This window comes from Piliocolobus tephrosceles, chromosome 1 (genome assembly GCF_002776525.5).
Source record: "Piliocolobus tephrosceles isolate RC106 chromosome 1, ASM277652v3, whole genome shotgun sequence".
NCBI classification, from domain to species: Eukaryota; Metazoa; Chordata; class Mammalia; order Primates; family Cercopithecidae; genus Piliocolobus; species Piliocolobus tephrosceles.
In genome coordinates, this window is record NC_045434.1 from 104,105,530 (window position 1) to 104,128,345 (window position 22,816).

Genomic DNA, 22,816 nt, shown 5'->3' on the forward strand with positions numbered 1-22,816 from the left:
AGCCAGTAACCTTTATTTGATATTGAAGCAAAGCCCAGTTACTTTAGACTCCTGTAACACCACTCAATGTTTTGCTTCAATGTTTTCTGTTTGTTTGTTTTGTTCTGTTCTGTTCTGTTTTTTTTTTTTTTCCGCACCAGCAGCCCCATCTGTCAATTTTAGGGCTAGAAGGTATTTGGCCCATGCTTAGAGAATACAGGCCCTTCTGACATCAGCACCCTTTTATTGGGCTGGTCACATCTTGGGCATTAAGAACAGAAGAACCCTCATTTTCCTGCTGCCAGCAGAGTGGTACAAATAGCTGCTGTCAGACAGACCATTAAACAATACAAAGATTCCCTAAAGACAGACTTAAGAACTTGTAGCATCTGCCTTCAGTCAGGGGAGACCATAACAAAACATGCTCTTATGTGTCTATTTGAACAGCATCAGAAGGCAGCACAGAGTGGTCACTCAGTCAACATGTGTTGGGCTGAATGGAAATCTGTCGGAACCAGAGCAAAGAGTGCAAAGGGGTCCCTGCTCCCCAAGTCCAAATGTATCCCCCCCTTTCAGAACATGCTAGCACTTAGAGACTCTGTGACAACACAAGCACCTAATATTGTTTTCTGTCCCAGTGGTCCTCTCATGACCTTATGTTTACAGATCTTTGCCCATAATGAAATGGTAGAATCTTTATGACTTGAGGAGTCTACTGTGATAGAAAGATCATTGCTTTTGGAATCATAGCATCCGGGCTTGATGATCATGATCTTCAATGCCACTTAATGATCATGATATTTAACTGCTTTTTCCTGATTTATGGTTATGATGGCTAATTTTATGTGTCTATTTGACTGGGCTAGGGAATGCCCAGATAGCTGGTAAAATATTATTTTTGGATATATCAGTGAGGATACCTCACCAATGTGGAGAGGACATCCTCCAGTTTGTTGGGGGCCTAAATAGAATAAAAAGACAGGGCAATTCTTTGTTTGGGCAAAGGGCAAATTCTCTCTCTGCTCTTGATCTGGGACATCCATTTTCCTTCTGCTGCCTTTGGAGCGCCTTGCTCTTGGGCCTTCAGGCTCCAGGACTTATATCCCCTCCCCACTCAGTTCTCAGGCTTTCTGCCTCAGACTGGGAGTTACATCATCAACTCGCCTGGTTCTCAGGCCTTCAAACAGACTGAATTACACCACCAGCTGTCTTGGTTCTCCAGCATGCAGATGGCATATCGTGGGGCTTCTTGGCCTCCATAATTGTGTGAGACAATTCCCAGAATAAATCTCCTCTTATATATCTATACATAGCCTAACAATATTCTATTGTTTCTGTTTCTCTGGAGAACCCTGATGAATACAATGGTTTAATCTTGGCTTCTTGACAATATTGTCGTAAGGATTCAATCCTTATAACACATGATGGCTGCTCAATAAAGTAAACCTTAACTCCTTTCTCCTTTCTTTGTTGAAGGAAGAAACAATGTCAGTCATTTCTGCCTGCCTACCTCCTGACGTGTGTTTTGGCACATACTAAGTACCAGAGAAATGCTTGTTGAATACATAAATCTTACAATTTTCCGTCTATATTAAAACTCCTCCTTCTATATTGGTCATCTGTTTGGTTCTCAACTACTTTTTGAAAGAAAAATGCTTTAAAAAATCCTCAGGTTTAAATTATTTACATATAATAAGTTATGTATTATTAACAAGTTATATGTTATTGAGTTATTTGCATACAAAAAATACTCAAATCTTAAAAAGACAGCTCAATGAATTTTTACATAGGTATACACCCATGAAACCACAACCTAGATCAAAAAAGAGAACAGTTCAGTTATCCCAGAAGGTTCCTTCGTGCCACTTCTCCGTTAATACTTGCTTGTCAGTGAAAATCCTTATTCTGACCTCTGTCACCATAGATTAGTTTTGCTGGTTCTTGAATTTTGTACTTTTTGTGTCTGTCTTCTTTCACTCAAGAAATGCTATGAGTGCTGTGAGGCTGGAAACCATCATTCTCAGCAAACTATTGCAAGAACAGAAAACCAAACGCCGCATGTTCTCACTCATAGGTGGGAGCTGAACAATGAGATCACTTGGACTTGGGAAGGGGAACATCACACACCGGGGCCTATCATGGGGAGGGGGGAGGGGGGAGGGATTGCATTGGGAGTTATACCTGATGTAAATGACGAGTTGATGGGTGCTGATGAGTTGATGGGTGCAGCACACCAACATGGCACAAGTATACATATGTAACAAACCTGCACATTATGCACATGTAGCCTAGAACTTAAAGTATAATAATAATTAAAAAAAAAAAGAAAAGAATATGAACTTGAAAACAAACAAACAAACAAACAATATATATATATATCTCCTAAGAAATTACCGTGGATATAGTACATGAAAATTCTGCAGAATTGAAGGGCCTGGGTACCTAGAAAGAAGCAGTCAACTGCTCAGGACACTTGGGTGGATAAAAATAGACCACATTATGGCACATGATTGTACAACTTCAGAACACTGGAAATAAAGAGCTACAAAATGAAAAAAAAGAAAGAAATGCTGTGAGATTCATTCATGCTGTCATGTATGTCAGTAGTTCATTTTTATTACTGTGTAGTATTCTGTGATATGTAGAAACTATAATTTATTCGTTCACCTATCGATAAACAAGGGGATTGTTTCTAGTTCTTAGGAATGATGAATAAAGCTATGAATGTTCTTGTATATGTCATTTGGTAGACATAAGCATTTATATTTCTTGGGAAAATGCTAGTAGTGGAATTGTAGGTTGTAAAGTAGGTATATGTTTAGCTTTATTAGAAACTACCAAACTATTTTACAAAATAGTTGAATATATTTACCCTCCCACCTGCAATGCACTCTATTTCTAGTTGCTCCAAATTCTTACCATTGTTTGATATTGTCAGTCTTTTATATTTTCTATCCTGGTATATGAATAAAGTTATCTCACTTTTAATTTGCATTTTTCTCATGAGTAATGACATTGAACATCTTTCATATGCTGTGGCTGAGGAGCTGTACCACTCATATCTCCTTTAAAGGGAGCCTGCTGCAAAGACCATAGCTAGTTGACAGCCTCCAGCATCCAGATCTTCAAATGTTTATGCTAAGGCCACACTTCCCCTGAGCTGATCCCTGCCAAGGACTAAGCATGGCAGAGCTACTAGAGCTGGGCAGTGTCTGCCCCATGGAGTACTTCTTCAATAAGCAAGCTTTGCTCAGAGACTCCTTCTCAGCTTGACCCAGATTATCTCAGAACTGCTGTGCAATCTGAAGCTTTTCTTATATAATCCTTCCTTCCCTGTTTCCTTTCACAGAAGTCCGACTTCAGGACAGACAAGGGCTCTTTCCCTCTTCTGCTCCACCCGCTTTCTTCTTCACTGGCATTGCCCCCAGTAGATCCCTTTCATGTGTAATCTTGGCATGTGCTTCTCAAAGCAGCTGAACTAACAGTATGCTTATTGGCCATTCTGAGATCCACGTTCAAGTCTTTTTTCTTTCTTTTTCAAACCATATTTCAATCTTTTGGCCATTTTTAAATTGAGTTCTGTGCTTCTCCTCTTTTAAAATTGATTTATAAAAGTTTGGTATATATTCTGGACATAAGCCTTTGTCAGATATGTTTTATGAATATAATTCTCCCAGTCTGTGATGTAATTGCTATTTTTGGAGACAGAGTCTCTCTCTGTCACCCATACTGGAGTGCAGTGGTGTGGTGATAGCTCACTGCAGCCTCTACCTTCTGGGCTCAAGCAATCCTCCCATATCAGCCTCCCAAGTAGCTGGACTGCTGGAACACACCACCAAGTCTGGTTTTTAAATTTTTTTTAACTTTTTTTTGGTAGGAAAGAAGTCTCACTATGTTACCCAGGCTTGTCTTGAACTGCTGGGCTCAAGTGATCCTCCCACCTTAGCCTCCCACAGTGCTGAGATTACAAGCATGAGCCACCATGTCCTGCCATCACTTTCTTAATATTGTCTTTTAATGAACAAAAAAAGTTTAATTTTAATGATGTCCAATGTTTCTATTTTTTTCTCTTATCCTGTAACATGAGATAGATGTCAAGGTTTGTTTTCCCCCCATATGAGTATCCAATTACTCTAGCACCATTTATTAGAAAGAGCATCCTTTCCCCACTATACTAGCACCTTTAATGGAAATGTGTATGTGTATCTGTATTTCTAAACTCTATTCTGCTTCTCAGGTTTCCTTGTTTACTTGTGCACCTATTCCACATGGTCTTAATTATTATAGTTTGTAGAATGTTCTGGAGTCTGAGAATATAATTCCTCCAAGTTTTGATTCTTAAATGCTGTTTTGTCGATTCTAGATAATTTGTATTTCCATTTAATGCTAAATGAGCTTGTCAATTCCAAAAAAAAACGCTTGAGATTTGCATTATGATTCCATTAAACCACAGTTTCTGAACCTGACACTATTGAAATTTGGGGCCAGACAATTCTTCGTTGTTGGGGAGAGCTGCTGTGCCGTTTATTGTAGGATGTTCAGTAGTCTTCACTCACTGGATGCCAGCAGCACTTCCCAAGTTGTAAAGACATGCCAAAATGTCTCCATAAATTGCCAGATGTCCTCTGGGAGCAAAATTGCCACTCCCTCCCCATGGATAACAACTGCATCAAATCTATAGATCAACTTGGAGAAAATTGACAACTTAATGATATTGAACCTTCTAATCCATGAAAATGGAATCTCTCTTTATTTAGTTAGGTCTTCTTTATCTCAGCAAAGTATTTTAGTTTTCAATGTAGAGTTTTAGCACATCTTTTGTTAAATTTATTCCAATGCATTTGATATTTTCTGCTATAAATGTAATTTTCAAATTAATTTTTCAATTTTTGATTTTTAATATACAAAAATATAGTGCATTTTTGCTCATTTTTGATCAACATGTTCATCATGTATTCAGCAACCTTGTTTGGAGACACTTTTGGATTTTTTACAAATATAATCAAGTCACCTGCAAATAAAGAGTTTAACTTCTGTTCTAATCCTTTTACCTTATATTTATTTGTCTTGTTTTTTTTTTTTGCATTGGCTAGGACCTCCAGTATAATATTCAACAGACAGTGATAGTTGACGTTATCATCTTATTCCTAACTATGGGGGAAAGCATTTAATATTCCACCATTAAGTATGATATACTTTATCAATTTTAGAAAGTTCCCCTCTATTACTAGTTTACTGAGAAATATTATTAAGAATAAGTGTTAAGTCCGGGCGTGGTGGCTCATGCCTATAATCCCAACACTTTGGGAGGCCAAGAAAGGGGATCACTTGACGCTGCGAATTTGAGACCAGCCTGGCCAACATGGCAAAATCCCATCTCTACTAAAAATATGGATGTTAGCCAGGTGTGGTGACACACACCTGTAATCCAAGCTACTCAAGTGGCTAAGGCACAAGAATCCTTCCTTGAACCCAGGAGATGAAGGTTGCAGTGAGCCAAGATCATGCTACTACACTCCAGCCTGGGTGACTGGGTGACAGGTGACAGAGCAAGACTTTTTTATTGATCTGTTGAGATGATCAAGTGTTAATGTACTGATTTACATAGACTAAATTTTAAATGTTAAACCAACCTTGCATTCCCTATAAGAAATCATGCTCAGTAGTAAGAAATCATGCTCAGTAGTAAATCGTTATTAAATCATGATTGGTTGTGATTTAATGTATTACTGTAGACTATTGTGGATGGGCAAAGATTTCTTGAATAATACATAAAAACATAACATTCACCTAATTTATGTTATGGATACCACTACAGTGGGAAAAGAATGCTCTTTTTAAAAATATGGTACTGGAACATTGGGATAATCATACGGAGCAAAATAAACCGTGATCTTTATCTCACTTTTATAATGTGGTAAAATATGTAACATAAAATTTACCATTTTAACTATTTTTATGTGTTCATCTCAGTGTGTATTAAGTTCAATCACATTGCTGTGCAGCCATCACCACAATCCATCTCCAGAAGTTTTTTCATCTTCCCAAATTAAAACTCTATAACTCATTGAACAATCATTCCCTATCACCCCTCCCTCAGGCCCAGCAACAACTCTTCTAGTTTCCGTCTCTATAAATTGGACTGGTTTAGGTACCTTACATAAGTGGAATCATATAGCATTTGTCCTTTTGTGACTGGCTTATTCACTTAGCATAATATCTTCAAGGTTCATCCATGTCAATAGCATGTGTTGGAATTTATTTTCTTATTAAAGATGACTAATATTGTATTATTTTTCATATGCCATATTTTGTTTATCCATCCATTTATCCATTGATGCACACTGGGTTTCTTCTACCAACCTTTGGCTTTTGTGAATAATGCTGCTATGAACAGGGGTATACAAATATCTCTTCATGCCCCTACTTTCAATTATTCTGGGTATATACCCAGAAGTGAAATTTCTGGCTCATATGGTAATTCTATTTTTAATTTTTGAGGAACTGCCATTCTGTTTTCCATAGAAGCTGTACCATTTTACATTCCCATCAGCAGTGCATGAGAATTCTGCCTCATATTTTATGCAAAATTACCATATATAAAAATCAATTTGACACGTATTTTAGACCTATTTTAAAATGGTAAGACAATGAAGCTTTTAGAAGAAACCATAGGCCAATAACTCACAATTTTAAGATATAGGCATAACCTTCAGATGCTATTTTGGTGGCAGAGTTTTAGCATTTATTGATGGCTTTAGGATGTGATGCAGGGATTACAAGGAACAGAATTCCACCCCTCAAAGTGTTTTGATTACCTTGCACAGTGTCTTATATCTTATGTTGAACTTAAGTGCCTTTCAATAGCTATGCATGCTCCAATTGCTCTAATCTTCATCCCTCTCTAAGGATTTTCTCCAGACCGATACTTTCTCTTCATTTACCTACCTTAGATGCTGAAACATCTAAGTTTATGATCCCTGGTCTATAGTATTATTGTACCCAAGTAACTATTACTGATAGGTGTTTTGATTAGAAACTCACTGCATATATACATATGCGCGTCATCAAAGAACATTTATTGCTATTGTCGTAGTATGTATTTGTTTTATTGGCCTGAGCCTCTCAATAATGACTGTTATCATGAGGAAAATGTTGAAAACCCCTCACACTGAAGAAGTACCTATGTAAATAATAAAAGGCAAAAGGTAGCAGGCTTTAAACTTGCACCAGTGCCATAGGATAGCTTCCATATTACTTTCTCTTTCATGTAATTGTGTGCCACGCATGCACATCAGGCCACCAAGAAACGCCTCCCAACAGAGTGTGGTTTTGGGAGACAGGACCCAAGATAAGATTATGGGAGCTCAAAATCTTATAATTCCTAAAGGGCATGAGATGGGGTAGGGAGCTTTCTGAGATCTTGGTTTGCATCACAACTTTCTATATGAACATGACCCAGCCCAGAAGATGCAAATGAAAGAACAAACAGTATTGTTTTTCCCTGGTATCTTATGTGGACACACTTAACAATAAACACATATTGAAGTCAATTGAGTGGGGTGAACAGGATCACACAAAAGGAGAAAATTTCCAAATGAAAGATACAAAATCAGGGGCATGTTTGGTAGAGACCTGGGGAGTAATTAGCTGGCAAGTAATTTGGTGTGGCTGGAGCACAAGGTACCCAGAAAGGGACTAGGGTGAGATAAGTCCACCAAGAATCCTATTATTGAAAAGCCAATTTAAAATGGAAGCACACAGCCTGTCGGTGCCCTTGCCAATGTGACCTTATAGGAGTAATAAATTTGGATTTTCCTATGCTGGTTATTTATAACATAGAAACTTCTTAATCACTGTCCTCATCCCATAGAGTCTCTTGTCTCGGTAAATGGTTTAATGTGATAATTATGCTTCAACTCAAAACATCTCTATTTGGCAGTCAGAGCCAGTTCAGAAGGAGCTTTTGGATTAAGAGACAATATGGTAGAAACTCCAAATTTCTAACAAGTAAATTAAATGTAAAGGTGAATAAATTTAAAACATGGAAAGCCAGTTAATATGAATGGATGGAACTGTCTGTTATCTCTACACTTATTAATAGAAACTAGGTTAACAAACATTTATTAGACACAAGGAGAGTCTCATAATGTGTCATTGTGTTTAACAAACATATAGGAGGTACCTCTGTGAGCTTGATAAGACACTTGAGACTTTCTGATATTTGTTTCTATACTCAAAATGCTCACAAAATTGGTGTTATAGCCATTACTCAAATTAAGAGTGAAGACAGTTTTCCAGCTGGCTTCCCTGACTCACCTTCATACCACTGCCGTCCTCACTCCAACCCCACCTATCATCTATGCTGTTGCTTTTCAATCCTCCTTCCCTACTACATTACATTCACTGGCTCACTGTTGTCCACCACATGAAGTTCAAGATATTATGTGTGTTCAAGATTTGTTCTTCTGTCCTTCCCCAACCCCAGAATTTTGCTCTACCTTTCCAGATTTATCTACCATTGCTTCCCTTCATACATCTGACACTTAACCCCAAAGCTATTCTGTGCACTGCAGTTTTCATGGGGCTTCCTCTGTCCAGACCCCTACTTAACCCTTCTCCTGTCAAAATATTTTCTTATTTTTAAAGCCCAATTCAACTTACATCTTTATGACGTTGTCTCTGTTTTCTAAAGGCCTGTAGCACTTTATTAGGAGTAAAACTTAATGGCCAGTGTAACAGAAGGTCCCACCTGAGCCTACAGGGAATGCAGACTTCTCAGGCTCTGTTTGCCAAGTGGTAGAGCCTCCCCAACAGCACAATTGTATAACCTTCCTGCTGGAGGAGAAGAGGACCTGTGATGAGGAGGTTCGTGCAGAGGCTGCTGGGAACAGGGAATGGGAAATGGAGAGAATAGCATGAAGTCTCTCCCAGCCTGGCCACAGACTTACTGGTGTCTGGACTCTATGGAGAAAGGAGATACTGGGCAAATGTTAATGGAACAGTTTTCACAAGATAATCTTTAGAGACACAGAGGTGCAAACAATCTTGAATTTGTATCCTTACAGAAGAATGTAATGTAAAGACAGGAAGAGAATGAGACCCTTTTCATTGCTTACCACTGAACACCACTCAGCTTGGCATCTCATGTGCTCCAGCACGCCAGCTGCAGTGGGAGCCTGCAGAGACCAAGAGAGCTGCAGGGAACCACATGGGAATGGACTTGCTTGTGAGCGCATATGAATTCACAGAATCCGGGCCAGACGTGGTGGTGTGTACTTGCAGTCCCAGCTACTTGAAGGCTCTTGCAGGAGGATTACTTGAGCTCAGAAGCTCAATGCCAGCTTGAGCAATATAGTGAGACCTCATCTCTTTACAAAAAAATTCCCAGAGTTTTGGGGAATCCCCCAGAAATATCTAAAGGACACCGTAGACGGTCAAGACCCTGTGTAAATATCCTGGGGGAAAAGCCTGCAGAATTTGGATTATTACTATTGATTATATTTTATTTGTGCACATGGATAGGTTAAGTCCTAGAAAAACTTGGGTTAATGCTGACATTCATTTATGACTTGATATGGTTTTAAAACTTATCTCCATTGATTTATCTGATTTGATCACCATAACAACCACTCAAGGTGGCTATTATTATATCCAGATTTTCCCCCACAGCGATGGATTTGAGCATAGTGTTTATTGTGGAAAGAGTCCAGGACTTGTCAGCAGACCTAAATTTGAGCTTTTACTCTTCTGCATACAGCTGGGTGATCCTGGATAAATCCCAACCTCTCTGAGCTTTAATTCCTTACCTGTTGGACAGGAATAACAATTCCTTTTGTATAGAGATGCTGTAAAATTCTGAGATGATGAAAAAATCCTGTACAATTGTAAGAAATTATGGCACATGACTTTATACCATTGTATTCATCTTCTGCCATAAATCGTTTTTTTCTGTACATTTCAATACAATAAAAATAATGAACAGAGCAACCATGCCTTAATCATCTCTGTGTCAGCTTATCTTGCACAGAGTAGGTACTCAGTATGATGATGTGAAATGCTGCGGGGTGATAAGCTTCCCATCTATAGTATGAGCCTGGTACAGCGGAGTTGAACTTCAGAATGGCTGGGACTAGATGCCAATCCTGAAAGCCTAAGATTATTTATTAGATTAATCAGATATATAAGAGATTCAGATATAAGAGGTCAAATCAGTTTCCCAGGGACATAATACATGGCTAAGAGACACAGAACATTACAGGACAGCAGGGGCTGGCAAACGTTTTCTGTGAAGGGCCGGGTAATAAACATTTTAGGCAATGTAGGTCATATGGTCTCTGTGGCAACTACACAACTTTGTCATTTTTATCGTGAAAGCAGCCACAGACAGTATGTAAGCGAATGGGAGTGACCATATTCCAATATATTATATTTTAAAAAACAAACAGATGGTGGGCTTCATTTGGCCCATAGGTCCTGGCTGGTCAACTGAGACAGAGGCTTGTCCTTTTGCCAAGGAGGATTTATAATACAAAAAGCCGGAAGTAAAACCAGGTGGTGGCATGAAATGGAAAAGCTGAAATCAATGAGTAAAAGTAAAGCTCTCCAGTAAGTTTCAAAAACCAAAAGTCAACAAGTATGTAATTGGAGAGAGAAGAGGCATAAAATGTCTGCCGAAATGGATCAGGGCAAATTTTATTCTGTAAGGTTAAAAGGAAGAAAATACTGTGGGGGTGTTTTAGTTTTGGAGGGTTTTAGATGGGACAAACCGTGCCGTGTAGCTGGTTAGACTATCGAAGGTGCTCTAAGTCCCATTCATGAAAGCAGAGCATCCAGGACAAACAAGGTGAGCATCCCAGGGGGATGGGACTGTGTCTGAGTCACCACAGGACCCCTTGCTCCTAGCACAGGGCCTGACATGCAGCAGGTACCCCCTGGGAACTCATACTTCCCCATGCTCTGCTCTGGCCAGAACAGTTTCATATCTGAGGGTCTCTGTTCCCTGAAAAAAACCGGGGTTTGTTTGCCTGGTGGGTAACAAATGACTCCACAAGAACATGAGTTTTGATCAAAAGGAGTTTGTTTCACTTGTCACAAGCAAGGAGAGCGCTGGAAATATTCTCCAAAGCGGTGTCTCTGAAGGAAAGTGACAGGAGGGTTTCATGGGGTGGTGGAGAGGGGAGAGAGTGCATCAGTGCATGTAGGGAGGGGTCCCAGTGGCGCAGCCTCAGTGAGTCATGCTGCCAGCGCATAGGTCACATGTTATGGTCATGAAGCTGTAGCTCCTCCCGGGGTAGTGACTTCAGGATGGTCATGAGGAAAGTTCACTCGGGTTCATCTAGAAGTTGCCAGGGTCTTTCAGGAGCTGGTTCCAGCTGACTAGGTCACCACATTCCACGTGGGGCTTGGGAAGAAACAGGCAGCGAGGCAGGAAGCTGTAAAACAAGCCGATTGCTCAAGTTGGTTAAATGTCTACATTCCCAGGAGACTCTCCCTGTCTGCTTACATCTCCTCTGTGCTATGTCTGTGCTGGATTCAAAGGGGAAGAGGTGTTTGAGCTGAAGGAGGTGTCCATGTGAGGAGAGAGGAGGGATGGGGGGAAGAGTGCTCCCACAGAGGGCTACGGCAGAGTCCATCCAAGAGTCTCGGCCCAGGCTCGCTTCTGCACTCTTTCCCTTTGAATTAAAATACAGGTTTCTAAAAAATAGCGGCAGAGGGTCATCACACTTTCTAAGAAGTCTCGGCTGGGCACGGTGGCTCACGCCTGTAATCCCAGCACTTTGGGAGGCCGAGGCGGGCAGATCACGAGGTCAGGAGATCGAGATCATCCTGGCTAACACAATGAAACCCCTTCTCTACTAAAAATACAAAAAAAAAAAAAAAAAATTAACCGGGCATGGTGGTGGACAGACTGGGGAGGCTGAGGCAGGAGAATGGCGTGAACCCAGGACGGGGAGCTTGCAGTGAGCCGAGATCGGGCCATTCCACTCCAGCCTGGGCGATAGAGCGAGACTCTGTCTCAAAAAAAAAAAAAAAAAAAAAAAAGTCTTCCTTTCAGCTTTGTTGTTTGTAAAAATATGCTTCCTTACCTAGGTGACAAGAAACAAATGTGCTGACATGTTTAAGGAAGGATTTGGAGTATTTTAAATCAGGCTATGAAGGGACATGAGTTTAAGGAACTAGTAGGTCCACAGTAGAAGTGCTCATAGCCACCAATAATCCCCTTACGAAGGAACTAATTATGTTTGGAGAGGACGTGTGTGCCTGATCAAATAATTAAAACTAAATTGCTCTCCTTGGAAATGCAAATTAACGAGTGTTAAAGCAACTCGGTTGGTCACATAGATAATAAATAGATGTGTTTTCTCAAGTCTGTTAGGTGGCACTGATTGATTTCCAATTCTGGCTACAACAGGGCCTGAGCAGCTTTTGAAGCAAAGATGAGGGGACTGCAGGCCCAGTGGGGACAGCTGTTGAAAGCTTTAAGCTGTTACACCCCACCCCCACCGCCTGCTTTTTGCAACTGAGAATAGGAGAACTTGAGGAATCAGACTTGACCTACTGCTGCCCCTAAACCCCAGCCCTGCAGGAGTATGAGGGAATGGTGGCACTGTCGACCCCGCTCCTCCAAACAATACCTTCCCTACCGCCCAGTGCCGTCAGGTCAAAGAAAAGAAGGCACTGGCTGAGCAGCAGGAGCCGGATGGACCTTTTGGTGGGGGTACGGAGGTGTGGGGGGAAGCAGGGGTACGAGGCCTTGGGGGGCTGACTGGAGTACTGTTACATGAGTTTTTAAAAAGCTTTTGCTCAGCAATGATTTAATAAAAAGTCTTATCAAACAATAAACAAAAAAAAAACCCAAACTCAGATTACAAATGTTTTATCATTTTGTCAAATAACCTATATTAATTAAGCACCTATTATGCAGAGCTTGCTCTTGAGTGGGCCTTTGTAGGTGGGCTGGGAGAAGAAAATTGGATTTCTGCCTTGAAGGAAGTTACATTCTTGTTGGGGGGACAGATTTTGGGTAAACAAAGAGCATGTTCCCAGTTCCTTTTGCCTTGCTGGCATCAGGCTCCTTCCTACACCTCTCATCTGGAGGAAAGTGATTACCTAGAGCAGGTGTGACAACTGACACAAGAAGGAGAGAGAAGCCCCACCAGGGCACAGCTGTAGGATCTCATTTAGCCCTCCAGAGGCTGTGTGAGGGAGCCTCTTATCTCCTTGCATCCCAGGGACCTGAACCTTCAAGAGATGCAGGGTAAGGATGCTATCTGGTTCCAAGCTGGGGGATACAAGATACAAGAGGTGGATGAGGTAAGACACAAAGGAACACCTAACATTGCGTAGAACCAATAAGCACTCAGCGAATGCTCCCTCTGATTCCTAAGTAACTTGCCCAAGGCCGCAGACATCATTTAGGACAGAACCAAGATTCATTTACCCCCGGTTAGCCCAATTAAAAAAAACCCCACCTTTCCTTACTGGCTGCAGGTACCTCTTGGGATTCAGTTGCCTTCATCTTCCTCCTCGTCTTGCCTCCTATTTGCGGTCACACCTCCAGCCTGTTTCAAGTCCACCCAGAGAGCCTTTTCTTTCCGTGTATTGGAACGCAGTGTTGACAACTTCCTGGCCTTCCAGTATAAGCAGAGGAGGGAGATGAGCAGAAGCAGGAGCAGGACGAAAGGGCAGATGAACAGGAAATAGAGTAAAGGGGCCGAGGAGCAGATCCTGGAAGGAAGTGTGGGCTCTGCAACGAAGGGAGAAACAGAGAGTAATTCATCTCCAACTTATTTGTACTAATCAATTACAAACACTCCTGGGATTTATTGTCACAGGCAAGTATATGTAAAAATAATGGGGCCAAATAGCAGTGTGCCCCTGAAATCATGAGGAGCACAGGTCTGAGCACCGGGGGAAGAGAGCTGCTGGAACGGGCTCTTCTAATGCAACACCCCCTTGCCCTGCAATTTCCAACCACCGGAGGTTCCAATGACCTACTTAAAACTAACAGCCAAAATGAAAAACAAAACAAAAAAGAAAACCTCTCCTTTAATGTTCTTTCCTCAGAAAAGATATCTATAATTCAACCCTTGTTCTCAACAGTGTTGCCAGTCCTGAATTTTTAACTTGAGTTATTCCCACTGCTGCTTCTCCAACACACAGGCACACACTCTTTCTCGCACACACGTACACACATACACACACTCTGCCCTGCACTCTGCACTGCCCTTATAAAACAATCGCACCCACGATGAGGAGCCCCTTACCCCACTGACCCAAGCCTGGCCCTCCCCGTGGGTCTCCCCCTTCCCTGGCCTCCTCCCTTCCACTCCTTTCCTCTGTTGCTCTGGCTGTGGCCACCACCTGACATGCTCCATGCATCTGAGCCTCTAGGTCCTTCTGGGCTAGCTCAATCACACTTCCCACTCTCCCAGCTCTTCCTACCTTGCTGCAGGCACAGTTCTTCTCTTCCATCCCATTCTCGCTTAGTCCTTTGTTTAGGCTTCTTTAGTTCCCTTTTACTCGTCTCCTTTGTTCATTATAGTTACTTCAGTATGTCTGATAGTGCCATTTGTTTCTACATCCCCTACAGTGCCTAGCACATGTGCTCAGTAACTTTTGCTGATCTGAATTAAACTGGATTGACTGCAACCACATGGGCAAAAGATACTATATAAAGGCATGCTGAAGCATATGATCATCCCACAGCTGCAGTCCGCCGGGAAGCACTAGCAGCAGACACACGCACGGAGCACACACAAGCAGCCCTGAGTGGCTCCTGGCCACACAGCCAGGGAAGCAAAGGCCCAGAGGACTGCAAACACCACAGGTTTCAGGGAACAGTCTATTGAAGCAGAAAGACACATACTGAAAGAGACCTATTACTAAATGTAGTCTTCCAATTACATTTATTTATGACTTGATATCTGAAATCAGGGCTGTTCTGAAATATTCAATGCTAACAGTAGCTGTGCTTTTACTGGAAAATTGTAATGACATAAGCAATTTCTTCTTCAAAGGTTAAGCTACAGGATTCATGGGATTATAGATGCTTAGAGATGAAAAGAGGTTTAGAGGTCATCTTGACCAACCTTCTGCTTCACGAATTCCATTTTTGGCATTGCCGATGAATCTTACATGTTGAAGAACATCTCTTTGATGGAAGTCAAGAATGAATCTAGACATTCGCTCACCTCCTGCACTGTGAGCTCCTTGAGGGTAGGGCCTGTGTCTTGTGTGTCTTTTATCTTCCTCAACTCTTTGTTCACAGGGTCTCAATGGAGCCTGATGAATGAATCAATTGCACGAGCACATTCCACACATGGGAACCCAGGGATGGCTGCCATCGTGCTACACAAAGTACAGACCATCACTGAACATTCGGCTGGCAGCTCTGAATGAGGCTGGCAAAGAGCTGCAGAGGTTCGTGGCCTGGATTTTCTCTGATCTCATTTGTATCCTTCATCCTAAATTTGGTTTTGTTTTTTGAATTGGTGAGCTATGATAAAGTTAGGTTTTGAATTCTTTACCATCCCTCTGCTCCACATCCTATCTGACCCCTCTTCCAATGACCCTGCTTGACTACAGTTATTCTCCCCCGGTCTTATCTGAGTACATCTGAAGGCCCACGGAGAGAAGGAAGCATAGACTGCAATGATGCAAGTGAATGGAGCCACGGAGTCCAGGTATCATAAGCACTGGCTGTGGGCATTTGTGCAGAGTAATGAATGAGCACCTACTCTGTTTCAAAGAGAGCTGAGTTCAAATCCTCAGTCTTCAATGTGCTGTTATTGACATTGGACAAGTTACTTATCCTCTCTTAATCATTAGTTTCCTCATCAACCAAATAGGGATAACAATTTCTACAGTTGTGATGAGATCATCTATAATAAAGCATCTAATATCTAATGAAGTGCCTAAAGCATTTGTGGAGTCAGCAAGCGATAACTATTATCTAAAATGCTACTGAGAAAGCTAAGAAAATCACAGGAAACCTTCTCCCAAGAGAACAGAGAGAGAACAGGGCTGGAGCCTACAGATCCCTCACATAGGGACCCCAGGCTTGGCCATCTTCCTCCACAGGCTCTCTCTCCCTTAGATCTCTGGTCCCCCTGTCCTCAAACCTGGGTGACATTCAGCAAAGACTGAAGTGGATCCAGGGGCTCTGGCTTCCTTTTCTACTCATGGGAGGCAGAGAATTGTGAGGTGAAAGTCCACAGCACCAGGTATTATAGTTGCTAGAATGGTGGGGTAATGATGGCGAGATGGGGCCGCCACTACACAGGAGGTGGAAATAAATCTACTACTCTGCTTTTCAGCATGAAGGAACAGCCAGAGGGCTTGACTATCCTGGTGGGGATGAGGCTGCTCAGCTTAGCGCAATCTACCATCAAAGGATGGCAAGGTGTGCCCCTTACCATGCTGAAGTAGCCAACAGCTAGCAACTGTTACCGCCTGTGCTGCTAAATCACCTCTCCTGGGAGCGCAGTGTTTGCTCTGGATCCCACATTCACCATTTCCCACCATCTGCCTCTCACCCATATCTGGATTAGAGTTAGTGACATTCAAACCATTAAGGTTTGGCATTTTGAATCAATCTGAGTAAGTGGCCAATGCTCAAAGTACAAGGCCTTCAAAACAAAGCCAAAAATGTAATGAGAGCACTTCATCATGAGGCTTAGTTTAGAATGTGCTTCCACCCACAGCCAAGCACAGCAAAAGGAGCATTCCTTTTTGATATTTCCTCAGAGACACTGACTTCAGAAGAAAAGAGGTGTGAGATAAAGAGGGGGCTGCCAACTCTTACCCACTACCCAACCCCAAACATGCAGCCATGTGGGAGTTGGCTCTTGCCAAGAAATAAAAGTAGGGTAAGGTAACCTGATAACAAGTGCATCCCAGAATAAGTGAATCACTGACAGCATCCTCTTTCAACCCAACTGAAGATTTGCCTGCTCATTCTTTCATTAAGCATTTGTTGAATGCCATGTGCCAGGCCTTGCTGGAGGCACTGGGAAGTACAGGTAAGTAGCCTGGCATCTCCAAAAACTTCCATGTGATAGAGACAGACAGCTCCTTCAAGAATCCACTTCCTTCCCTTCCCTTCTCCTTCTCTCCTTTCTCTCTTTCTTTCTTTCTTTCTTTCTTTCTTTCTTTCTTTCTTTCTTTCTTTCCTTTCTTTCTTGCTTTCTTTTTCTTTCTCTTTCTTTCTCTCTCTCGTTGTTGTTGTTGTTGTTGTTGTTGTTGTTTTTGACAGTGTCTTGCTCTGTCATCCAGACTAGAGTGAAGTGGCATGATCATGGCTTACTGCAGCCTTGACCTCCAAACTCAAGCAATCCTCCCATCTCAGGCTTTTGAGTAGCAAGGACTACAGGCGTGCATCAACCATGTGTCTAATATTTAAATTTTTTGTAGAGACAGGGGTCTTAAACTCCTGGGCTCAAGTAATACTCCCGCCTCGGCCTCCCAAAGTGCTGGGATTACAGATGGGAGCCATCACATCTGGCCCAAGGCTCTACTTTCTAAATAGACTCTTACCCTAATAAAAGCTCGGAAATAGTAACAAGTACCACACCACTACAAATAATTCAGTTCCCAGGAAGCCTTATAGCCTGGCCTATCAGTTAATCACAGACAATTCTCTAGAATAAGACATTTATGTCTAGGGCCTAAGGGTAAGGTAAAAAGACTGAGGCAGCTGTTGTCCCTGCCATGGCTTAGTCATTGGTAAGGAAATAAGATAGAGAAGAAAAGGCAAGGTCCATTCTCCGAAAAAATGTCTCTTAATGTTCCTGCCTTCACTTGAGCCACACGCTCTACAGTCCTATTGCGTGGCCCTAAACCCAGCCCAAGCTGGGATAGCCAGAGAGAGAGCATGGAAAATCATCTGGTAAGTGACCATAAGTAGCATATTATATTTGAACTGGATCTTGATAACACATAGACCTGGTACTCACTAGGAGTGCAATTACACAGTGATTCAGTAAACATTTGAGCATCCCCTATGTGCCAGGCACTGTGCTAGTGCTACAAATGAGACACTCATCATCTTTGCCTGTAGTATAGTCTAGCAGTGTGACAGATGTTAAACAGGTAACTGCAGGTGTGAGGGCTAAAAGAATAAGGGAAGTCTCTGAGGCAGTGGCAGTTAAGTTGCTGGGTGAGAGTGTTGACCAGGGAAAGATGGCATGGAGGAGCATTCCAGAAAGGAGATGGCGCATGCATGGTGAGATGTTGGACTGTCAGTCTTATCTACTCTTCTATTAATCCTTCCTTTCCTTCCTTTCTATCTCTCTTTCTCTCTTTCTTTCTGCTGGCTTTCTCCCCTCTAAAACATAAATGTGCTCAAATCCGTACCATCTTCAAACCAAAACAGAAAAAAAGCAAAACTAAAACACTTTCACTTTTTCTGGATAACTTTTGCCATTTTATTTTCTTCTCTCTTCCCCTTGACATCAAAGCTCTTGAAAGCACAATCTGCATTAACAGGCCCACTCTCCCCTCCTCAACTTGCTGCAGTCTGACTTCCCTGATTACTTTTCTGTAATTGTCCCACAATGTCAAATCCAATGGATACTTTCCCACTGTTATCTTAATCAACCTCTTTGCAAGAGCTGAGTCTGTCAACTCTCCTCACCCTCTTGATACCCTCTCTGCCTTTCGTGTCTGTGGTAACACCAAATCCTGATTCTCTTCCCAGCAACCTATCACTCCTATCAGTCTCCTTCACAGGCTCTCCACTCCCTGAGAAATGGTAGTTTATCCCAGAGTTCCACCCTTGGGCATCATTATTGGCTACCAATGGATGACTTCTAATCTACAACTCTGGTGCAGATCCCATTTGGAAGTCTTAATGTCTATTGGACAGATCTTTATCAATAACTCACAGGTACTCTGAACTCAATTCCAGCCCAGCTTATTCAAAACTGAATTAATCTTCCCCTCCAAACCCCTGTCATATATTACCTTGCTTGGTAAATGACCCTACTATCCATCTAACCTAGAATCCAAATGTTAATCCTTAATTCTCTCTTTCTGCTCATTTGCCCTCTATATACAATGAATCAGCCTCTAAATCCTGAAGCTGACATCTCCTAATACCTAATGCCTGTTCTTTTCTTAGTCATCATGGGTACTGCCTTAGCTCAGGCTTTCACCTTTTCCCAACTGGGTTTCCAACATTTCATATACTTCTCCCTGCACTGTTGGCCTCCCCTCCAGTCCTTTCTTTCTTTCCTTTCTTCCTTTCTTCCTTTCTTTCTTTCAGACAGAGTTTCACTCTTGTTGCCCAGGCTGGAGTGCAATGGCATGATCTCGGCTCACCGCAACCTTCCCCTCCTGGGTTCAAGCGATCCTTCTGCCTCAGCCTCCCGAGTAGCTGGGATTACAGGCATGCACCACCACGCCCGGCTAATTTTTTGTATTTTTAGTACAAACGGGGTTTCTCCCTGTTGGTTAGGCTGGTCTCAAACTCCCAATATCAGGTGATCCGCCCGCCTCGGCCTCCCAAAGTGCTGGGATTACATGCATGAGCCACCGTGCCCAGCCTCCAATTCATTTTAATGTGGGAACTTTCTAAAAGGAAAACCTGATCATGTCACTCCCCTGCTTAAACTTTTTTAATGACACTCCCTCACTGTCATGATAAAGTTCTTCCTTCTTAGCTTCATACTCTAGACACATTTGGGATCTATCTGTACCTTCTCCACCTCACTGGTCTCATCTCTTGCCATAGAGACTGCAGTTCCTGCCATTCTCAGTGACCAGGAGTTCCCCGAATATAACATGAAATTTTACATCTTATTATCATCTTGCATACTCTTTCATTTTCCTAAAATAAGTTTCTTCCTTTTCATGAGCCTCAGACTCTGGGGAACCTTCCCAGATCACCTCCCTACCTAGCCCTTCACCCCAGCCCTGCCTCTGTTGTTCCCATAGTCTACGGGAAATACCTCTTTGAAGACACCTATTATGTTGGACTTGATTTCTCCCACTGGACTCTAAGCTCTGTGGGAACAGACTCTGTATATACACTTTTGTGCCCTCAGAACCTCATACAGTTATTTATTAAACAAGTGCCATTATTTTGTCACATAGATGTACACACATAGGTGTGTGTATACCTGTGTGTATATGTATGTGCCGCATGTTTGGAGGCATAAGGGGAGAAGGAGATTACATTTGCTGAGTACTGACCATGTGCCAGGCACTGTACTGGATACTTCATATATATTTATATTATGATCTTCATTTTATAGAAAGCTGAGGCTCACAGCAAGTAACCAGAGTATGATTTCACAGCTGGTATTGGTAGTAGAGCTGTGATTTCAGCCTAGGCTGGTCTGATTCCAGCCCCTGGGATTTTTTTTATCACCCACACTGCCTCCCTGACTACCAGAAAGGAACAGCCAGGTAGAGCTCTGAGCCCTGATGCTACATTACAGGGATTTCCTTGGAAATCCTCAACATTCATTACCCTCAAAACCCTCAGTTTGTCATGACAAAGGCTTTCTGAAGAATACAAAGGCCACTTAATTTTTAATGTTTTCTTTCCAGGTTTATCTTTTAAAAACCATATACCTGTTTTACAAGGATCTCACAAAGATTAACAATATGTATGCTGTGAAGGATCCCATCTGCCTCAGAGAAGACATGCTTTCCATCAGACTGTGTACTTTTTACGATTCTTATCTATTTATTCTACTGCAAAAACTGCCGATTCTACAGAGTCTATGAATTCCACTGGGAAAACATGTACGGAATGTGCTCAGGAGTATGGGACTTCCTGTAATTGTTGGAAAGAAAAAAAAAGGCTGATAGAAAAGACATTTCTGCCTGGCACTCAGGAGAAAACTTTGCTGAAGAATGAACACGGAAAAACAATGATGGACCCCTTCAAGGAACAAATTGGATAGCCTCACCTTCCCCTCCGGAAGCCCTGCTGGGCTGGGATGCACCTATATCCCTACATCTTAGATGTTCCCATATGTTCTCAGCAGCAGTCTATCCTTCCCAAGGAGTGTCACTAAAGCTAGCTGGTGTCTCAGGATTGTTACCTTTATTGATGATTTTCCCTTTATGCTTCGTGGTGTCTGGCACCAAGACCACACCTCTACTTCTCCAATGGCCCTTTCCCTCAGTAAGCTTAGCTTATTGCTCACCTCCCACCTTCTCCTTGAACCCCAGCAGAAAGACATGGACCTGTCAGATGCTCCTGATACTTAAGCGTCTGTGCCAAAACCTCATGTGGACCTTGTTTGTTCAAATGAGTTACTATTGAGAGAGAGAGCAAAGTCATCTTCTTTAAGGAACCTGAAAATTGTCTTCAGTCTGAAGAAGGAGCAAAAGATAGGTGAGAGGGAGAGCATAAGAGGAGAGCCGTGTATCCTCCTGACCATGAGCTCACGGTAGATAAACCACCAGTTACCTGAAGGCAGCACCGTGAGCACCATCCGCTGTGACTCATCGGATGCTTGATTAATCCACTTGCTTGGGTGTCCATGGAGCTGCCATTCTGCCACCCTACACCAGTACATTCCTGCATCTTCCATCTCCACCTGATGAAGCTTCAGGACAAAGTCTGTAGGGGATGAACGGTAACAGTGCAGGTGCCTCCTAAGCCCCTCTTCCCCATATTCCAGCAAGCCATCATGTTGCAAGTGCACCAGCATTTTACTTCCAGAGTTTTCTCTGTTCCAGTACCACATCACAGAGTACAGAGCGGCTGGGCTGCCTACACTCTCCAGGCTGCAGTGGATGGCCACCTCTCTGTGCTCGGTCACATTTTCGGTCCAGTACACTTTGGAGACACGTACCTCACTTCCTAGACAATAAAATGGCAGTAAATTAGAGAATGCAGATGTTCAGATTGGATACTACCTCTGAAAAATCTAGTTCTCACTGGGAAGCTCTTACATTCTTTAGACATCAGTGCATTTATTTTAGTTTTATTTTTTGAGACAAAGTCTTGCTCTGTCACCCAGGCTGGGGTGCAGAGACACGATCTCGGCTCACTGCAACCACTGCCTCCTGGTTTCAAGCAATTCTTCTGCCTCAGCCTCCCAAGTAGCTGGGATTACAGGCATGTGCCACCATGCCTAGCTGATTTTTGTATTTTTAGTAGAGACGGGGTTTCACCATGTTGGCCAGGTTGCTCTTTAACTCCTGGCTTCAAGTGATCTGCCCACCTCAGCCTCCCAAAGTGTTGGGATTATAGGCGTGAGCCACGGCGCCCGGCCGCATTCATTTTAATCCTTGTCCTTGGTCCCTATTTTTCTCTCACATTTGCCAGAACATTCTCTGCTAGGAATGAAACCAGTCTCTTTCCTTCTTTAGCCCAACTGCTTGCCTGCTGGACCCTGCCATTGAAAACCACACAGCTTCTGCAGGGCCCTCTGCCTGCTGCTTTTATTTATCCTTGATTCACTCCTCCTCTACTTCCCAAAGTGGTCATTCACAACTTTTAGCAGCTCCCTCAAGCCATGTATTCCACCAGGACCCCTCATTCTTAGCAAATTACTCTCCTCCCATCTACCCAGATATTATCTGGGTGTAGATGCAGAAAGAGAGGAGGCCATCTGAGAGACTGAACATTTGATGCAAGTGTTAGAAAGCCATCCAAGGGAACTATTTAGATGATTGGATTAGACTAAGTTTTAAACAGATTTTGACATTTACCTTTTTCCCCCTTGCTAACCAGCAGGTGAGGATTTAGAATGAAGGCTAAAGTAGTTACAAACAAAATAAAGAAATTATAGCATGCATTACTATAATTCTACTACAAACACATTTATTTATTTATTTATTTATTTATTTATTTATTTAATTTTTTTTT

The 22,816-nt window shown here is 42.3% G+C and overlaps 1 protein-coding gene across 3 annotated transcripts in view; it reads right to left on the reverse strand.

Moving 5' to 3' along the window:
- Positions 1 to 11,041: 11,041 nt before the first annotated feature.
- CD101 (CD101 molecule) overlaps positions 11,042 to 22,816 on the reverse strand; it is a 34,694-nt gene continuing 22,919 nt past the window's right edge. The window contains exons 8-10 of one of the 3 annotated variants that reach the window (XM_023222701.2): positions 21,410 to 21,805; positions 13,478 to 13,729; positions 11,042 to 11,414 (exon numbers count right to left, since the gene is read on the reverse strand). In XM_023222701.2, the coding sequence (XP_023078469.2) occupies positions 13,488 to 13,729; positions 21,410 to 21,805 (638 nt within the window). In that variant the 3' untranslated portion in view covers positions 11,042 to 11,414; positions 13,478 to 13,487. Of the gene's footprint in view, positions 11,415 to 13,454; positions 13,730 to 21,409; positions 21,806 to 22,816 lie in introns of all 3 variants that reach the window. The other 2 variants (XM_023222702.2, XM_023222700.3) reach the window with 2 other exon arrangements.